Genomic DNA, 18481 nt, shown 5'->3' with positions numbered 1-18481 from the left:
AACCACGGGACAACCTTCCTGTATATCTTGTCCGGGAGGGCGTTGATGGCGATGTCGGCCTTCAACACCTCTTCTGTTAGTCCTGCTACCCTGAACTGCCTCTCAACCCTGTAAAACCAGGGCGCTGTGTTTTCCCTGGTAAATGGCGGCAGACTTTGGTTGGTCTGTTGGGGGTTTCATTGTGTGGGGTGCAGGTACCGGCGTGGAGGTGCGGCGCAGGAGGGGGTTGCGAGAGGGAGGTGTCTGCCTCCGAGAGGTTCGCGGTAATTTGTACGTGGTTGGGAATGTCCGCATCCATGCTCGTTTCGCGCTCTCACTAGGAGTGTGAGGGAATACTCGCGTCAAAACACGCTGGGGAGCGTGCTGTATGGGTCCGCTAATGATGCTGGTGACCTGCCGACAAGGGTCGGTAAACGCCCGAACGCTTTGTTAGAGCGCCATAGTTAGTCTGTTAGGGGCATGGGTAAGGTTCATCGGGCCAAGACTTAGTCGCTGTTTGGGTCCGTTAATGGCTTCCGGGAACCATTCCGGGGGTCACCGCTGTGAGAGAGGTGCAAAATAATGAGCAGGAAGACAAGTACTGCCGGTTTATTGATGAAGCGAGCCGCTTATAAAGTGGCGTGCGGATGTCTGTGTACTTCAGAGAGACCGCGGGTACAAAGATTTACAGGTGACCTGAGGTCAAGCTATTTCTCCGCAAAAACAGGACAGTTTCATACAGAAAACATAGTGATTAATAATGTCTGATGTGTTACAAAAATACTTCGTTACATGTACATAAAGCATGATCGTTAGGAAAGACAGTAAAATACATAATTTACAAATATGGTGGTAGCATTTGTTTTCGCTGACCCCAGGTCAATGTGAAGGCACTGCAGAAAACGGGATGTTCATTATAGAGAATGCGTTGAGCGGGGACTTTACAAATTTTTCACTGAGAAATATTCACTAATTACTGTATTTTCTTATCATTTTCATGACTAAATGCACTTTTTGTATTAAAACTATTAAAATACTCAGGTACCCAGATAGTATTCGAGTTACGATAATTCACCTTACAATAATTCTATTTTGGAATAGGTTAAGCAATTAATACTGATATGACAATATTTATAAAATATTTTTAAATTTTGTGCTGGCACAGGCAGCAGCGTACAGTCAGGCAGCGAGAGAGACCAAATTACTTCTTTTCCTCTACCTCTTTATCCCACCTTCTGGTTAGAAAAGTAAAAGAGAATGGTAAAAGTATTGTTAGTAACGTTATACTCTTGCATAAATGCATACAGCCATACACAACCGAATGAGAAGCTATTGTTTTGCTTATAATCAAATCGGATAACAACAGCTGTTTTGCTTGTACTCCAACCATCGTACGGTAGTAAACAATTACCGTAGTTATGTTACAAATGACATTAAGTAGAATATGACTGATATATTTTTATATTACAGTATACTGTACCCTTATTTGCTCTGGATAAAAGATTGGCAAGGAAATATTCTGCTAAATTTAAGCTGCAAGTTGTAGCTGAAGCTGAGAAAACAATGTTCAAGCTGCTAATGACTATATTATCGTGCATCGGCAGATGGATGAAACTCAGCCTTAAATAAAATTGGAGAGAAAGTATTTTATTCAAAACTAGGCATGAAATTACACATATTATTGCTGTTTTAACGTCGGTAAACAGTAAGTACGTAAAGCTCGTATTATTATGAGATCAAATGAAAATAACGAATGGAATCTTGATTTTTTTACACAAAACAAACATGCCCTCAAACGGCCAACATCATATATTAACGAAAAAAATAAATTAATTTCACCAAGAGACTTATGTAAGTTATATTTTGATTTATAAACACTTCATTTAACGAAAAATAACATTGTCCCATGTAAATAAAGCATCTAGAGATTCATTTACGCTAACTGGAAGCAAGAAAAACGCTCTAAACTCGGTTAAGTATGGCAAAATAGACTTACCGTAATCGATTTGCAAACCAAAACATTGATTGCTATGATCGCAATTTATAATACAAATGCAATATAAGAATATATACTACATTATTGGCTACAGTGAAGTAAAGCATAACATTTTAAAAGTCCCATGGAAAAGATACATATTCTTTATGTTGATGTTTGTATAATACGATATTAATGTGTGGATATAGAATACAGTATAATGTAGGCTTGGGTACTGTATATGTATATGATATACCATAGTGTAGGCTAAGCTAATTCTTGTTTGTTATTCAGTTTCTCTTTCTATTGAATTATCATAAGTCAATCTGCAGGAACTTCTAGAAGTAGCTGATAATAATTACTATACCGTATATGTATAGAGTATACTTTGTAATGTAGGCTAGGCTGCCATATTTGAGATATGTTTTTTCCAACAAACGATGGGTTTTTTGGAACCTAACCCCATTGTAAGTAGGATAATACCTGTATAAGCATTTTTAGAGTTTTTTTTTTGTGTTTCAACTATCAAAATAGTCAGTTTTAAGTGTTTTTTGAAGGGTTTTAAGTATTCGCGGATTTTAGCTATTCTGCGGCAGGGGGGAGTGGTACGCATCCCCTGCGAATACGGGGTGTTTACTGTACATGATCAGAGCCCTCCCTCCTCCCCCCCAATGGACACATGGCATAAACAGAATGAGGTTGTCTGCTAAGTAGTTCCTGGTACAGGCTGTCCCCGTTATCGGCGGGCTCGGTTATTGGTGATCTGGTTTTACGGCGCTTATCTAGCAATGAAAACTGGTGATTTTTGGCACCGAAAATTGCAGATTTCCGCTTATTGGTGCTGATACGTATCTAACAGGGGTGGTGATCTCTGGTTATCGGCGCTGATACCCAGTTATCGCTGCCAGTAAGCGCCAAAAATAGATGATTTTCGGTTATCGGCGATTTTCGCTGATCGTCATGCTGTTAGAATGGAACCCCACCGCTAACTGGGGACTGCCTGTATTCCTGTTAGTGGTCGGGACCAGTCACCTGCACTAAACTTTGAAGCATTATCTGTGAATTTTTTTAATTTAAGCTGCCATACGAGAGGAAACTATAACTATGTAATTATTTGGTAAGTATATATAAAACTTTTTATTATAAAAATGACAATTTTCATTTAAAAAATGGCAATCTCTTATTTTACTGGGATTGCTGCCCTTCCAGCCTCTTCTGAGAAATAATTACTTCATTTTGCAAAGGTAGAGTGAGGAAAGGCGCTGTTTACAGAAAAGGTTATTCTGGTAGAGGGCTTTGAGTGAGGAGGGACACTCTTTGCTGAAGGTGTCTTATGGTGAACAGGAAAACACTCCTGATATCTGCTCTGATCAAGTAGAAATTCAGCACTGGCTAATTTCTGTGTTAAAATAAGCTTTTTTTTATGAAGCATCAAATTTTTTTTACTTTCCTTTTAGTGCATATACTTCTAAAAGCTCAGTATCAATATTACTTACAGTAACCCTTCAGTAAAAGTAAGGTTTAGGTAGTGTAAAATATACTGTATATATACAGGAAAATATTAATTGTATCTCTTTTTCCAGGGTCTTTTTTGTGATGCAACTGTTGCCTGTGATAGAAAAATCTTCCCTGTTCATCAAGTGATTTTGTCTGCGTGTAGTGATTTCTTTTCCTCCTTGTTTGCGTCCACACATCATCAGAACCCTGTCGTAGTTCTGCAGGATGTTGGTCCATCTCAGGTTGAAAACCTTTTACTCTATATGTACTCAGGGAAGCAAGAGTGCCTCAGCATGACTTACCAGAGTTCATGAAGGTTGCAGAATCTTTGAAAATAAAAGGTCTTGCTGTTCCTAGTTTATCTTCAGTGACAGATGGCTGCAAAAAGCAAAGCCAGTGTAGTATTACTTCAGAAAATGTTTCATCCTACCAAAGATTTTCAAGTCATCCTCCTCTTTTGCACCCTAAAGCTCAGTCATTAGGAAAGTCTGGTCATGACATTCCCAAACATCATCCTACCGCTTTCAGGCAGAATCCAGGTCAAGTTGATTGCAGTAGCGAGAAAGTTAGTGAACAGAAGCATTTGAACAATCCAAGGAAAGAACCTCTTGAAATTGAAAAAAAGGGTTTTGTGCTAGGTAGGATTGACCCAAGCAGAGACCAGTCTCTCTTTGAACAAAAAGATGATGAAAAACCATGTTCCACTGGCTTGAACGTACAGCATGAAAAGATAAAAGAAGAAAATGAACCAATACCTACTAGTCATAGCATGCCTAATTCTGTTGAGACAGTAAGTACAATTTTGAATTTTTATATTAACCCTTAAACGCCTATTGGATGTATCATACGTCGACTAAAATTGTCTGTTGGGTGCCGAGTGGACGCCGTCACGTCGACTACAAAAATTTCAACCTTCGGTCAACTTTGACTCGACCGAAATGGTCGAAAACGCAATTGTAAGCTAAAACTCTTACATTCTAGTAATATTCAATCATGTACCTTCATTTTGCAACAAATTGGAAGTCTCTAGCACAATATTTCGATTTATGGTGAATTTTTGAAAAAACTTTTTCTTACGCACGGCGGTAACTCGGCGAAAATTTCATAAATTCTTTCGTCATTTTGTCTTAATTTTTGCACTGTTCTATATTAGCCGTTACATAAAGTTTTATATATGGAAATGTGCGCAATTTCATGTACTATACAGCCAAATACAACCCATGGTTGTAGCTTTTATCAGTTTGGAAATATTTTCATATAAACCACGATTACTGCCAAAATTTCAACCTTTGGTCAACTTTGACTCGACCGAAATGGTAAAAACGCAATTTTAAGCTAAAACTCTTACGATCTAGTAATATTCAACCATTTACCTTCATTTTGCAACCAATTGGAAGTCTCTAGCACAATATTTCGATTTATGATGAATTTTGAAAAACTTTTTCCTTACGTCCACGCCAGAAATTCTTTCAAATCACGTTGTCGTAATGTTTGCACTGTTTTATATTAGTCGTTACATAAAGTTTTACATATGGAAATGTGCGCAATTTCATGTAGAATACAACAGAAAATAACTCATGGTTGTAGCTTTTATCAGTTTTGAAATATTTTCATATAAATCACGATAACTGCCAAAATTTCAAGCTTCAAGTCAACTTTAACTCGACCGAAATGGTCAAAAACGCAATTATAAGCTAAAACTCTTACATTCTAGTAATATTCAATCATGTACCTTCATTTTGCAACAAACTGGAAGTCTCTAGCACAATATTTCGATTTATGGTGAATTTCTGAAAAAAAATTTTTTTCCTTATGTCTCTTGTGTGTAACTCGGCGAACATCTCGGAAATTCTTTCGTCATGTTGTCGTAATGTTTGCATCGTTTTACATTAGTCGTTACATAAACTTTTATATATGAAAATGTGCGCAATTTCATGTAGAATACAACAGAAAATAGCTCATGGTTGTAGCTTTTATCAGTTTTGAAATATTTTCACATAAATCACGATAACTGCCAAAATTTCAACCTTCGGTCAACTTTAACTCGACCGAAATGGTCAAAAAACGCAATTGTAAGCTAAAACTCTTACAGTCTAGTAATATTCAATCAATTAGCTTCATTTTCAACAAACGGGAAGTCTCTAGCACAATATTTCGATTTATGGTGAATTTTTGAAAAACATTTTTTCACGTCCAGCGTTACGAATTCATGCATCATTTTGTGATAATATTTTCTCTGTGTTGCTTTGATCGTTTTAAAATTTGTTATATACCAAAATCATTGCAATTTAGTGTACAATACAACTAAAAAAAATTAACTCATTAGCTTTAACCGTTTTGCTTACAGCGATTTGTATACAATTATATACGAGTTTTTTTTTTTGCTGTCATATATTCCAATATTTATATATGATAATGATATTTTTTTTCATTTCTGATGGTTGCATACTAAACTTCAGGCAGTGAGAAAAAAAAATGAGCCAAAAATGAACTCTTAATCTTAAAAACTAAGCGTGCTGTGATTTTTAAAAAAACTTTTTCCGCTTCAAGCTTAACTCACCGAACGCCGCCGGCATACGGGAGACGTTTTTGTAAATAGGGCTTTGGCGTTAAAGGGTTAAATGCTAGTTCTAACATACCCTTTGCTGTTTAGGTGTCTGAAACTATTGGTTCTGTCTGTACTTTATGAAAAAATCATATTTTGTTTCTTAAATTATTGGTTTTGAATATTGTCAGAACTTGTAGAAGCTAATGATTATAGTTAGTAGTAGCTTGATGGAGCCCTTTGGGTTTGCTCTAATGGAAGACAGTATCATATCTTTCTTCTGCTTATCACTTGTGAAGCATCATATCTTTCTTCTGCTAATCACTTGTGAAGATGTTTGTAGTAATTTTTTTTTTACTTTTATCAACAATTATGAATAGTTTCAATTATTTATTTATTAGCGATTTGTAGCTATAAATTTTCATGATTTACAATTTATCCCACCTGTAGGGGGTTACTGTTTACAGTTTGATTTACCTGGCAAATTGCACTGTAGGTGGTACTAAAGGGTTATTGCATTATCTTTTTGGCCTCAATTGCATTACTTTCTGTCCTGTACTTTCCTTACTTTCTGTCCTATACTTTCCTTCCCTTTTATTTGGTCTCTTCTCAATTAACTGTTGTCTGTTATTCTTCAGATTTAGTGAGAAAAGGTTTTTTTTTGTTTGTGTTGGAGAATCTGTAATGTTCTTCCATTAGCTGAATATTGTTTGGGTAATTTTAGCCTTGCTGATTACTGTGCAATTTATGTAACTCCATGTTATCTAAAGCTTTTGTGTTTGTTTGCAGTATGTCAGAATGCTTATGCTGAAAATAATCATATTGTCTATAATTTGTAGTTACACATAAGTAACTTACCAAGTAATTACATAGCTATGGTTTCAACTCGTGCGTCATCCTTTATTTAAAAAATCGCTGTAGCACTTCGGTAGTTTAGTGTAGGTGACCAGCCCCGCCCGTTAACAGGAGTACTGGAAATGCTTTAGCAGAAAACCTCATTCTGTTTCGGCCTGCTCTTGACTAACATCGGGGTTTGCTGCAGCTTTTGTTTGCTGATTTTCAGTGTATGGCTGGATTTCGGTGAAGTATTATCGCTTATTTTGAGTAGCCCCCAAGCTTTGATAGCTTTCAGGATCAGTTTTGCAGCTTTTGTCATTATTCTGTCAGATTCAGGTTCATATAGTTTTTGTTACTGTTGCAAAACAGATTTATCAAATCTTCATATAACTCTTGTAGTAAGGAGATATATAATTTACAGTAAGAGTAGGGTGCAGTAATGTAGTAAGGAGGAAATAGTGCTGAATGTAATGTTGCCTGAGTGCCTGGCATCTGCTCCCGAGCACCCAGCTCCTGCTCTCAAGCGCCCAGCACTAAGTGAGCTTAAGTGGAAGGTACTTAAATCTCATGTAGAGAAGTTAGTGACAAGAAGAAGAATGCGGCCTCTAGCACCAGGAAACGTGCTTCTCTTAGCTAAGCCTAGATTAGAAGACAACTCTGCTATTCCGTCTTCCCCCCTTCCTGCTTTTCCTCCTGCTATTAGCCCTCCTACTTTTAATCTACCTCTCCTGTGCCTGGCTCCCTTGCTACACTCTTAGATCTTTGTGGTGTTTTTGTTTTCTGGATCTCTTTTAACTTGCTGTCCAAGCGCTCCAACCTCTTTTTTTCATTGCCTTCATTGCTGAGTGGCCAAAAGTGCCCCAGTGATTAGCTTGACAGCTTAAATTTAAAAATCAGACCAACCTCATACAGTGTGTCACCAACTTATGGTGGCTTATGGCGGATTCATTCTGATGGTGTTTTTCCAGCAGTGCCATAATTTGATATTGCATCAAGTTACAACACCGTCGTGACACCGTAAGCGCCGTTGATGGCACTAACGGCAAAATAGGCATCAAGTTAATGGCACTTACAGTGCTGTAGCTTGATGCAGCATCAAGTTACGGCACTGTTAAAGCGCCGATAACTGCGATATACTGACTTACGGCGGAAATTAACTTACAGTGCAGTGCTGGAATGGATTCCCCTGTCGTAAGTTGAGGACCTACCTTTGGCACACTTTGAAATGTGTTTCTTCAGGTACCCAACATAATGCCTATTTTGCTTAAGTAGTGTACCATTTTTTTTTATTGTGTCTCTACTGCATATTCATTACTTATTGCATATTCATTACTTATGGAAGCTCCCTTGATTTCAGAGGTTGTAGCCTGCTACACTGGCCGTTTTCTACCTGGAATTAGATTTCTTGCATTGGGAAACATCAGGGTCTGCACTGTAGGCATTACTTGAGGTTCTTCGCATCTTTCCTTTGGCCCCTAGCTGGAATCCCTTTTATTCCTTGCACTGTACCATTCGTATTCTCCTCATTCTGTCAAATTTCCACCCTCTCCCAACAATTTTTCATAGTGCATCTGCAAGGTTTTCCTCCTGTTATACTGTACCTTTAAAACCTTTTTATTCTATTTTCCTTTCAGCACTGAATGACCTTTAGCCTAAATTTTATATTCCATTCATACTAAGCTCTACAGAATTACACCTACTTTGTCCTCCTTGTGAATTTCAGTTCAGGGTATTTATAATTATTGGGGTTGTTAATGAGTTCATAAGAACAAATGATGGTTTACAGTAAATTTGTTCTTCTACAAACCCAGTAATCATAGTTTTCAGGGCCCTTCTCCATTTCCCTTACTCTTTCAGATGGAGATTGGCACAGAGGAGTGGGAGTGTCTTCTTGTTCTTTAGTGGAGCTAAGTCATGTATGTGAAGTTGAACTTTCTGATTTCAAGATTATGACTGAATTAATTTTACAGGAGTAAAGCTTTTTATGATTTATGGGCTTGCAGAAAAATTTGTTTTGATGTCAAAACAATTATTTTTTGGCGTGAGAGATAATTGATGTTTCAATAAATATTGATACTGGTTTTCAGGACTGTGAAATGACCAATGGTATTAAAGAGGAAGTGCCAGACACTGTAGAAAGTTATAGCAGTGACCTAGTCACTGATATGGAGGACACATGTTTCAAGGACGATGAAGAGGATACAAAGGAACTCATTATAGCTGAGGATTTTGAAAGCTGGAATTCCCAGCAACAAGCTGACTGTCTTCAAGTAAGTAAACATTTAATGGTTCATTTTTTCAGTTCATAGCAAACCCATCAAGTCATACTGAGCTTTTTATTTGTAGTTTGAATGACCCCAGATGCATGCCATCTAAAGTCTTGAAGACACGAGTAGAATTGCCAAGAACTATTGAGCACATATGCACGTGTGAACCATTGATTGGTAGTAACTGCCCAGTTTATTTTGTTGCTTGTTTCACAACTGTGAATTTCAGTGTGAGAGTGCTCCCAGCTTATCTTTGACATTTGGGATTCTTCAAATTAATTTTCCTTCATTTTGCATTCGGTGCTGTATTCTCTTTTCATCTTCTGATTTCGTTCCCAGTTTCATTTGTAGTGAGTGATTAATAAGTTTTTCATAGGTAATTGTTTTGCTAGCTTCCTGTAAGTAGTTTTTGGAGTGAAAGGTCACTAAAAAACTAATTTGAAAATGTGTCACAACAGAAGGGTGAGAATCTTAGCTACAGAAGGCCCACAAAAATCATGTGGATATGGTTTGAGTTTCCAAGTTTTTCCAGGTTCTGATGTATCAAGCTGGTGGGAGGAAACGCTTGCATTCCTAGTCCATCTAACTACTATTTCAGGCTCTGGGAAACAGTACAGGGTAAGCTTGTGATTCCAAGATGTTGCAACAGGTCCACCATGGGGTGATCCCACCTGCTTGATAAAGTTTAGTAAATGGCAAAGTTTAGAGACCTCTCCACCCAGGAGTATCTGGTGTTTCATGTTCAGGGAGTCAATGATAACATTTCAAGACCCCTGAATGAACCTTGGAATGAAAGTGACGTGGCTCTCTGCCAGAGTGAAGATGTCCACAGTAAAGTGGTACAGATATACAGAGTAAGTTCCCCATGGTTTTTCAGATTGGCTGTAGTGGTTATTTTGTTGGTCATCACTCTGACATTCATCCTTAGGGTATTGTGAATGTTTAGAGGCCATAGAAAACTGCCCATAGCTCTAGGATGTTTGTGACTCCAGTGCTCCTGTGCTATCCAAAGCCTCCTTACCTGAAGGTCTGAAGTGTTGGGCCAGTGAAATCTATGTTTGTTCAGAACCAGGATGACCCCTGTGTTCTTTGTCTCTTTCCATCCACCAGCAGATGTCTCTTAGCACTTCTTCCATCACTAGGACTGGGATGTCATTTGGCATGGAGCTGCCTTCTGTGATCCTGTAAGTTGAAGTTGGGGAGGTTTAACCCTGATGAATCTGTAGAAGGGAGCTAACTTCTCAAAGGATATCAGATGTCATATTGCGATTTACCACTGCTTTGCGTCTTTGAGAATGGTCATATTGCACTTTGGGTTGGTGAATCCTGGCCCTGAGGACCTTACTGTTTTCTCTATTGTGTGGAAGGGGACAGATTCAATTTTGCCAGATTTATCTGAAGGCCTAAGTGATGGCAAAGAGTCAATAAGGTTACCAGGCTCTGTTAGGACTTGGGAGGAAGAAGTTAGGATGATCTGGTCAGTCATCTAGGTAGTGCTGAAGCATATGACCAACCTGTGATTCCTGGCTGTCACAAGGGTCAAGATCCTTGTAAAGACCTGAGAGGCTAGGATCCTGACCTGGTGTATCTTTCCCGACCACCTGAGGCTGGAGGCTGGGTGGATTGGGATGTGGGACTGTGTCCATGAGGCCCAGGGATGCCAAGAAGTCTACTATTTTGATGGACCTTCTCACTGAGTCTGCCAACTCCATTGTGAAGAGTTAGTTTCAGGAACATGAGCCATGCCAGGTCTATCACTGGTTTTCAACCTCCTGAGGCTTTCTGAACTACAAATAGTTGACTGTAGAAATCCAGAGTTACGGAAATTCTACACACAGTAGTGAGTGAATAAGGATTGTCCTTAGCTAAGAGAGGTGATAACCCTGTTATAGAACTTCTTGTACCCAGGGTTTTGCCTTGATGGGAAGATCTGCCAGACCTCCCACTCCTGAAGACAACCTCCCACTGAAGGAGGAAGCTGGTGAGGGGAGGGACTGGTTTCACATCCTGTTGTTGCCTCTTGCTGGGGACTTAGTGGAGGCTCAAGCTCCACTGTTATGGTGAAAGTTCATCCTAGACTTTCCTAGCTGGCCGAGTATGTTGCACAAATAGGAAAGGAAGGAACTTCTTGGCTAGAAGGTGTTACTCTGCTGGTCTAGAAGGTGTTACTCTGCTGGTGTGGGGTGACTGGACTTCAGCTCTTTTGCTGAAAGGGCCTTGCTCAGAAGGGGGGCTTCCTCCATTAAGAACCAACAGTTGTTGCTGCTGAAAGTGTCCCATGGAGAGAGAGTCTCAGAGAGTACTGCTCTTCTAGTCATGTTGGTCAGCTTCTCCCCCTATTCTAATGCTAGGTCTTCTTGGAAGAAGGGGTCTAGTGGGTTCAAGACCCTTGAAGCTCAGGCAGGGCGAGTATGTTGGACAAGTCCCTGAAGGCTGAATCCCTCTTGTATATTATTAAGTTGGCTACGAGGTAGAAAGATCATTCTCCTAAGTTTGCAGTGGCCTCTGTATATGGGTTCTTGTTGATCCTGAGAGAGCTGGTATCATGAAGAATCCACTCCTTCCAGTTCAGAAGTGAGATTGATTTTCAATAGAAATTCTTGAAGGGAATGAGAATCTGTTATAAGAGAGAAGGTGGCCAGGACTCTCATGACAGTCATGTCTATTGCTATCAAGTAGTTCTTGAGCTAGTTGTCTCTATCCTGTATCCTGTAGAATCTCCTCTACTCCTAGTCTGGCAAGGAGAACAAATGGGGGAGCCCATAGGACGAAGTTCCTTGGCCTTGCATCCTTCCTACAATTTTCTTGAGGATTCTAATAAAGTGGCTTCACCAAGGCATGTTGAAGGCTTTCACCATTGTCATTATCCTTTTGTTGGAGCATGGTCATTGAGTTTTTGGATGGCTAGATGGGCCATTGCAAGTCTCAGTTGCTACAGACCCAGTCTAGTACCTCCCTGAAGGAAGATTTGACGTGTAAGACCCTCAGATCCCCAAAGGTTCATTTGATTCTGGTACCATTACCACTTAGTATTGAGAGGTGTGAATCTTGCCCTCTTACTTGGAGCTTGGTTTTGCCTTGTGGGTGCTGAGCACTCCCTCAGGCTTGAGGCTGTAGAGGTTGAGGCGAAGGGAAAGTGGAAGGAACTCTGTCTCACACACATTTCTTTTCCTATTTCAAGAATGCATCAGTTCCCTAGAAACTGTTGCAGACCCTGATATTGCTTTCTGGTGTAGAGATGAGGGAGCTGTTTGATCCCTGGCTAGAGGGGAATCCCTGGAGGAGCTGGAAGTTGTCATGATGAGGGTCTAGTGCCACAGTCCTCAGGCTCAGTCTGTAAGAATGGAGCTCATGGTGGTCCTAGTTAGTTTTCTGTAAAATAAAACTATTGATATGGCTTTTTGTCTGTCCGTCCGCCCTCAGATCTTAAAAACTACTGAGACTAGAGGGCTGCAAATTGGCATGTTGATCATGCACCGTCCAATCATCAAACATACCAAATTGCAGCCCTCTAACCTCTAGTTTTTATTTTATTTAAGGTTAAGTTAGCCATGATCATGTGTCTGGCATCGCTATAGGTGCCAATAACAGGCCACCACTGGGCTGTGGCTGAAAGTTTCATGGGCTGCAGCTGAGAGTTTCTTGGACCGTGGCTGAGGGTTTCATACAGCGTTATGTGCTCTACAGAAAGCTCGATTGCACCAAAGAAACTTCGGTGCATTTTTTACTTGTTCTCTTTGTCACCGACTGCTGTCTTAGGAGGCACTCCCCTCACGGCTTATTCTCATACTTGAAAGCTGGCAACTCATGCATTGTTTGGCCTTAGCATATTTGTGCCCATTGATGCTGCTACTATAGTGCCCATTGAAGCTGCAACTATAGTGCCCATTGATGCTGGTACTATAGTGCCCATTGGTGCTCCTACTATAATTGGTTGTTCCTAGTTCCTGTTTTTTTTTTTTTTAATCCCCTTCATAGTATGTAAGGAGTCTGTCAGAACTGCCTCTCAAGTAGGTGCCCATGAGAATGGATCCCTGCTACTTGACCAGTGGAAGAGTTCACTTGAAAATGATCCAGTGGAGTTGTCAATGACATTTCGCTTCTTGGAAAAGTTTTCTTGTAGGTGGGGACAATTGCAGAAGCTGCTACAGTGCAACCGCCAAGGAGGTGCTCCGTCTTGAATGTAGGGAACTGTGCTGAAGGCAGTGGAGTGGTTTACTGGATAACTGTATCTCCTACAACATAAACCAGATCTGGGGTTGAAGTGGAGCAGTGATCTGTTGAATTCTCTGGATAAGAGCTTCATCTTGTAGCTCAGGTGGAGAGAACAACAGAATTGTGACAAGGATGATGATTTGAAGTCAAGTGTTGAGTCTCATGGATACAGGGATCAAGGGATGTGTCATCTGAGGGTGTGCAACAGGGACTAAGCCTGTCCATCCATTTTCTTTCTAGAGGGCAAGGTGAGTGCTGTTGGCTTAATCCACAGCAAGGTTGAGACAACCACTTCTGTACCGGCTGAATTGTTATCCTTCTCTTTTACCAGCAGTGGTGGCAAAGCACTTGTAGTTGCACTATCCAGCAAAACCCCCTCCTTTATCCCATGAAAGATGGATTGTAACAACAGTGATGAGTCACTGGTTGAAGAATTCAAGAACATGTTGGCTGGAGTCTTGGCACAACATTTACGTGCTCCCTTGTGGATGAATTTGAACCAGTGGTTTACGTTCCAATGCATACAGATGGAGCAAGTTTTCTGTGGCTAATTCTGTTGCTTCCAACAGGATGAGCATAGGTTAGGTTTTTTTGTCTGTGGAGGACATAAATGAACTGTGCATAGTCGTGTTTGAACTGGGTGAAAGCAAGATCACACTTTACATACCATTTTTATATATGTAACTTACCAAATAATTACAAAGCTATTAGTTTCTACTTTACGCAGCAGCTCAAAATTCAAAATTCATGGTAGCGCTCTCTTGTTTTGGGTGTAGGCATACTGCCCTGCCCACTTTTGGGGAGGATAGGTACAACACAGCTGAAGAGCTCAATTCGTTTCTGCTGGTCAGTGACTGAACACTTGGTCATTGGTGGCTCTGAATTTGTTGTTGTTCACCGGATGTTTGCTGTTATTCTTCATTTGATGAAGTACTTTGTTCTTTTTGGTGGTGTGCTACTGTTAATTAGCTTAGCTAATTCAGGATTCTTTTTTGTGACTTTTCCAATTTTGACTATTTTTGATTGGACTAATTGTGTCAGATTCTAGCCTTTCTAGCATTAGGTACTGTAGTAAAGGCTGTAAGAATAGGTTTGTAGTTAGTGTAGGGAGCAAGTTTGCTCTCCTGAACTTTGCTGTGATGAATGTAAAGACTGGGATAAGGGGAAGTGGAAGACTGAATGCATATTTAGAAAAGTTATAACATGACAGACTTAGGAAAGCTACTGCTAGGGCTGAAGCGAAGGCTCCTGCTGGTCAGGTTTTGTCTCCGGGGATTGATGTGGCTGAGTTACCTGTCCTGCAACACCTGTGACTGCTTTTTCCCCCATCTCAAGTCCTCTGACTTTCCCTGTAACTCCGATTCCAGGCTCTCATTCCTCTGATCCCGGTGCCATTGCTAGCCTAGAAGCATGTGTTGATAAGAAATTTGATTTATTAATGACCACCGTTTCCCAGATTGGGAACTCGTGTGTGCCCTCATGGACAGATTTAACAGTATCAGTGCAGTGTCAGGTGCAGTGTCAATGGAGGGGCCGGCTACTCGTCCCACCGATGCTCCTAGACCAAGGTCCCTGCTAAACTCTCCTTGCTCACCTGGGAGGAAGATGCTCACCTGGGAGGAAGCAAACCAGCAGTCCAAGGGAGGTTGGTGGGGTTTGCCCACGAGTAGTCGCTGCCTCATCCGAGCCTGTTGTCCGCGTATCCCAGGACTTGGAGGATCGCCATTGGAAAGGCATCCGCTTTGACGTGCATGCATTATCTTCCAGTGACTTGGACTTTAATGGGGCTCAAAAGTGCAGTCGGCGCTTTGTTAATGTTTTCAAGACCATTGAAAAGGTGTTACTCCTCAGCGGATGAAGACGTTCCCCTGGCTCATAAGCAAGCGTTGGATAGGGCATGTAGTCCTCCTCCTTGTAGTTTTTGGGAGTCTTCTCAAGCTTCTCGCTGCCTTTCGGTGTCCACCAAGCGCCACAAAGTGTCCAAGAAAGTGTTAGGTAGTCCAGTGTATGGACATAAGTGTCCGAACACCCATAGTCCAAGAATTTAGTGGCTGGGTGTGGGTGCCCAGTGTCTGAGTCCCCTGAGAGTGATCGTGTGTTGTTGGAACATTCAGTTTATGGGCCTCAAATGTCCGAGCGTCCATCATATGAGCGCCCAGCAGCTGAGCGCTCATCCAATGGGTGCACAGTTTCCGAGTTGCAGACATCTGGTCTGTCTATTAGAGGTGTTAATTTTAGTGATCTTGTTGTGTCCAGTTGGTCCGTGAGTGGATGCCCAGGGACCGAGCATCCAGTGTTAGTGGGTGCCAATGTTGATGTTTGTCCACCTGCCAGTATTCGTCTGGTGCCACAGGTGGGACTCTGTTCCTGGTGTATCTATTGCTGGTCTTCCTGTGGTTGAGGATCCTTCCTTAGCTCCTATCCAGCTCAGTTTGGATAATATCTTGAACCTATCACAGAAGCCAGCTGCAGTGACTCAGGTTCCCTCGGATCCTGAGTCCTCCACAGGAGGAACCTGTGGATGACGACACTCCCATGTCGAACTATTTTGGTTCCTTTTGTGGTTCTTCCTGGAGTGCTATCCGGACTTCTCTCCAGCTGCCCCATCTTCTCCAGGTTCGGCGTTTATGATGTGACAACTGACATGAGTGACTAGGTTGCCATGTATGGTGCTTTCTTCCTCGTCCAGGAAAGAACTTGATCATATCGATGTATGGTTGTTAGAGAAGAGGGATGTGGGTGAAGCGGTCTTTTGTCTACCTCCTTCTCATCTGATACAACAGAAATATCTGTTGTATGCCACTGTTAAAGCTCCATCCTTGGGAGTTTCTGCTTCCTCTCAAGGGGACTTCTCCAGTCTCATAGATACTACATGTTGATCAGCCTTCACGTCGGCTAGGATTTTGTTTACATCGTTGGAGTTAGACCATTTGCTGAAGGATATTTTTAAGGTCTTCGAGGCTCTGCGTTTCCTCGATTGGACCATAGGAGCGTTAGCAAAGAAGATCGAGGACTGCTCATCGCTTCAAGAGAATTTTGCTTCGGATTGGTTGGGGTTCAGGACTGCGCAGATCAAGCAGTGAGGGATGGTGCCCATGAGCTAGCCACTATTTTTACTACCGGTGTTCTTAAGAAGCGAGATTTATGGTGCTCTTTCTCTTCTAAGAGGGTCATTCCTCAATGTTCCTACATGCTGTCCGCTCCCTTAAACAGTAGCAGCTTGTTTCCACAAGAAACTTAGAACAAGTGATAGGTGAATTGCAGAAGAAATCCACCCAAGACTTGCTAGCTCAGTCTGCCAAGAGGACTAGGATCCCGACACGTCCTTCTTCTGCTTTTGTTCCTTCTACCAGGACTTTTTCTCTGTTGGCTCAGCAACCCTTTCGAGGAAGCAGAGGTTGCTTCCAGTCCCGTCCGAGAGCCAATTTGCGTCCAGTACGACCTAGCAAAAAGCCTTCCAACAAACCAATCTCTCGCAAGTGAATTACCTTTCCTCCATGTCCCAGTGGGAGCAAGGCTCCTTCATTTTTGGAGCAGGTGGGAGACAAAAAGACTAGATCCATGAGTGTTGAAAGTCTTAAAGGAGGGCTATGCAATCCCCTTCAGGGAGAAACCTCCCTTAGTAACCTCTCCCATCAAGTTAACAGCCTACTCTGTAGGCTCAGAGGGGTTTTCGGCTCTGTCTCGGGAAGTTTCAGCTCTGCTCGAGAAGCAGGCAGTGGAGGAAGTCAAGGACACGAGCACATAGGGATTTTACAGTCGCCTCTTCGTAGTTCCCAAATCATTGGGGGGATGGAGACCTGTCCTGGACATCAGTGCTCTGAACCTCTCTATTCAAACTACGAAGTTCAAGATGGAAATGAATCACTCGGTCCTGTCAGCCATCCATCAGGAAGACTGGATAGTGACGATAGATATGCAGGATGCATACTTCCACGTTCCAGTTCACCAGGATTACAGAAAGTATCTGAGATTTGTGTTCCAGGACAGGGTCTTCCAGTTTTGGGCCCTGTGCTTTGGCCTCTCCACAACCCCTCAAATTTTTACCTGGGTTCTCGCTCCATGAGCAAAGTGGTTGCACCTCATAGGGATCAATGTGTCTTGCCTTCGCTCCCCCTCAGAAGTCCAGTGCACAGAGGACCTTCAGAAACTCTTCAACTTGCACAACACTTAAGGATTGCTGATAAACTTCAAGAAGTCGCAGTTAGCCCCACACAGTCGATTCTGCATTTGGGGATAGTGATAGATTCTCTGAATTTTTGGGCTTTTCCGTCCCAGCAAAGGATTCTCAGTTGCATCTCGAAAGTCCGAAAATTCATTTCTCACCTGTCCTGCTTGGCCAACGCTTGGATAAGCCTTGTACGAACACTGTCTTTAATAGAGAAGTTTGTTCCTCTGGGTAGGTTACATATCAGACTGCTACAGTTCTACCTCAGAGCCAGCCGGCAGAGGAAAGTATTTCCAGATTCATTCGTCTTTGAAATCACCCCCGAAATCAAGGAGGACCTTCAGTGGTGGCTGGCAGAGGACAGATTCGTGACAGGGATGTCACTGTTCCCTGCGAACCCCAACCTAATGGTGTACTCCGATGCATCGGATCTGGGTTGGGGAGCCCTTCTCAACGGCTTAGAAGTGTCAGGTTTATGGTCTACGACAGGAAGAGACCTTCATATAAGTGTAAAAGAATTGAAGGCAATACAACTGGCCCTTCAGTTCTTTGCTACAGAGACCTTTGATAGGACAGTTGTGGTCCAATCGGACAGCATGACTGCACTCGCCTACATCAGGAACCAAGGAGGAACCCACTCTTTTTCACTGTGCAAAACAGCCAAAGACTTTCTTATATGGGCACAGAACAACAGGACCACTGTTCTGACCCGCTTCATCCAGGGCAAAATGAACGTTCTTGCAGACAAATTGAGTCGCGGCAAACAGGTTCTACCAATGGAGTGGAAACTCAGTCCACAGGTGTACACCAACCTATGGAAGCTGTGGGTAAAACCGTTGGTAGACCTGTTTGCAACGTCAAGAAACCATCTTCTCCCTCTGTACTGTTCCCTGACGCCAGATTCGCAAGCTTGGGTGACGGATGCCATGTTGCAAGATTGGTTGGATCTCGACGTCTACGCCTTTCCTCCCTTCAGCATGGTAAGAGAAGTGTTGAAG

The 18481-nt window shown here is 41.8% G+C and overlaps 1 protein-coding gene across 9 annotated transcripts in view; it reads left to right on the top strand.

Annotated features, from left to right (window-relative positions):
* Positions 1 to 18481, top strand: part of LOC136842537 (uncharacterized) — a 122909-nt gene that overhangs the window by 36424 nt on the left and 68004 nt on the right. For all 9 annotated transcript variants that reach the window (XR_010854258.1, XR_010854260.1, XR_010854259.1 and 6 more), the window contains exons 3-4: positions 3538 to 4241; positions 8921 to 9103. Coding sequence is in view for 6 of the 9 variants with exons in the window: in XM_067109965.1 (XP_066966066.1) it covers positions 3762 to 4241; positions 8921 to 9103 (663 nt within the window). In the remaining 3 variants the exon portion in view is untranslated. The remainder of the gene's footprint in view (positions 1 to 3537; positions 4242 to 8920; positions 9104 to 18481) is intronic.

This window comes from Macrobrachium rosenbergii, chromosome 10 (genome assembly GCF_040412425.1).
Source record: "Macrobrachium rosenbergii isolate ZJJX-2024 chromosome 10, ASM4041242v1, whole genome shotgun sequence".
Classification (NCBI taxonomy): Eukaryota; Metazoa; Arthropoda; class Malacostraca; order Decapoda; family Palaemonidae; genus Macrobrachium; species Macrobrachium rosenbergii.
Note: the sequence above shows the minus strand (reverse complement) of the source record. Positions and strands in the feature narration are given on the sequence as shown.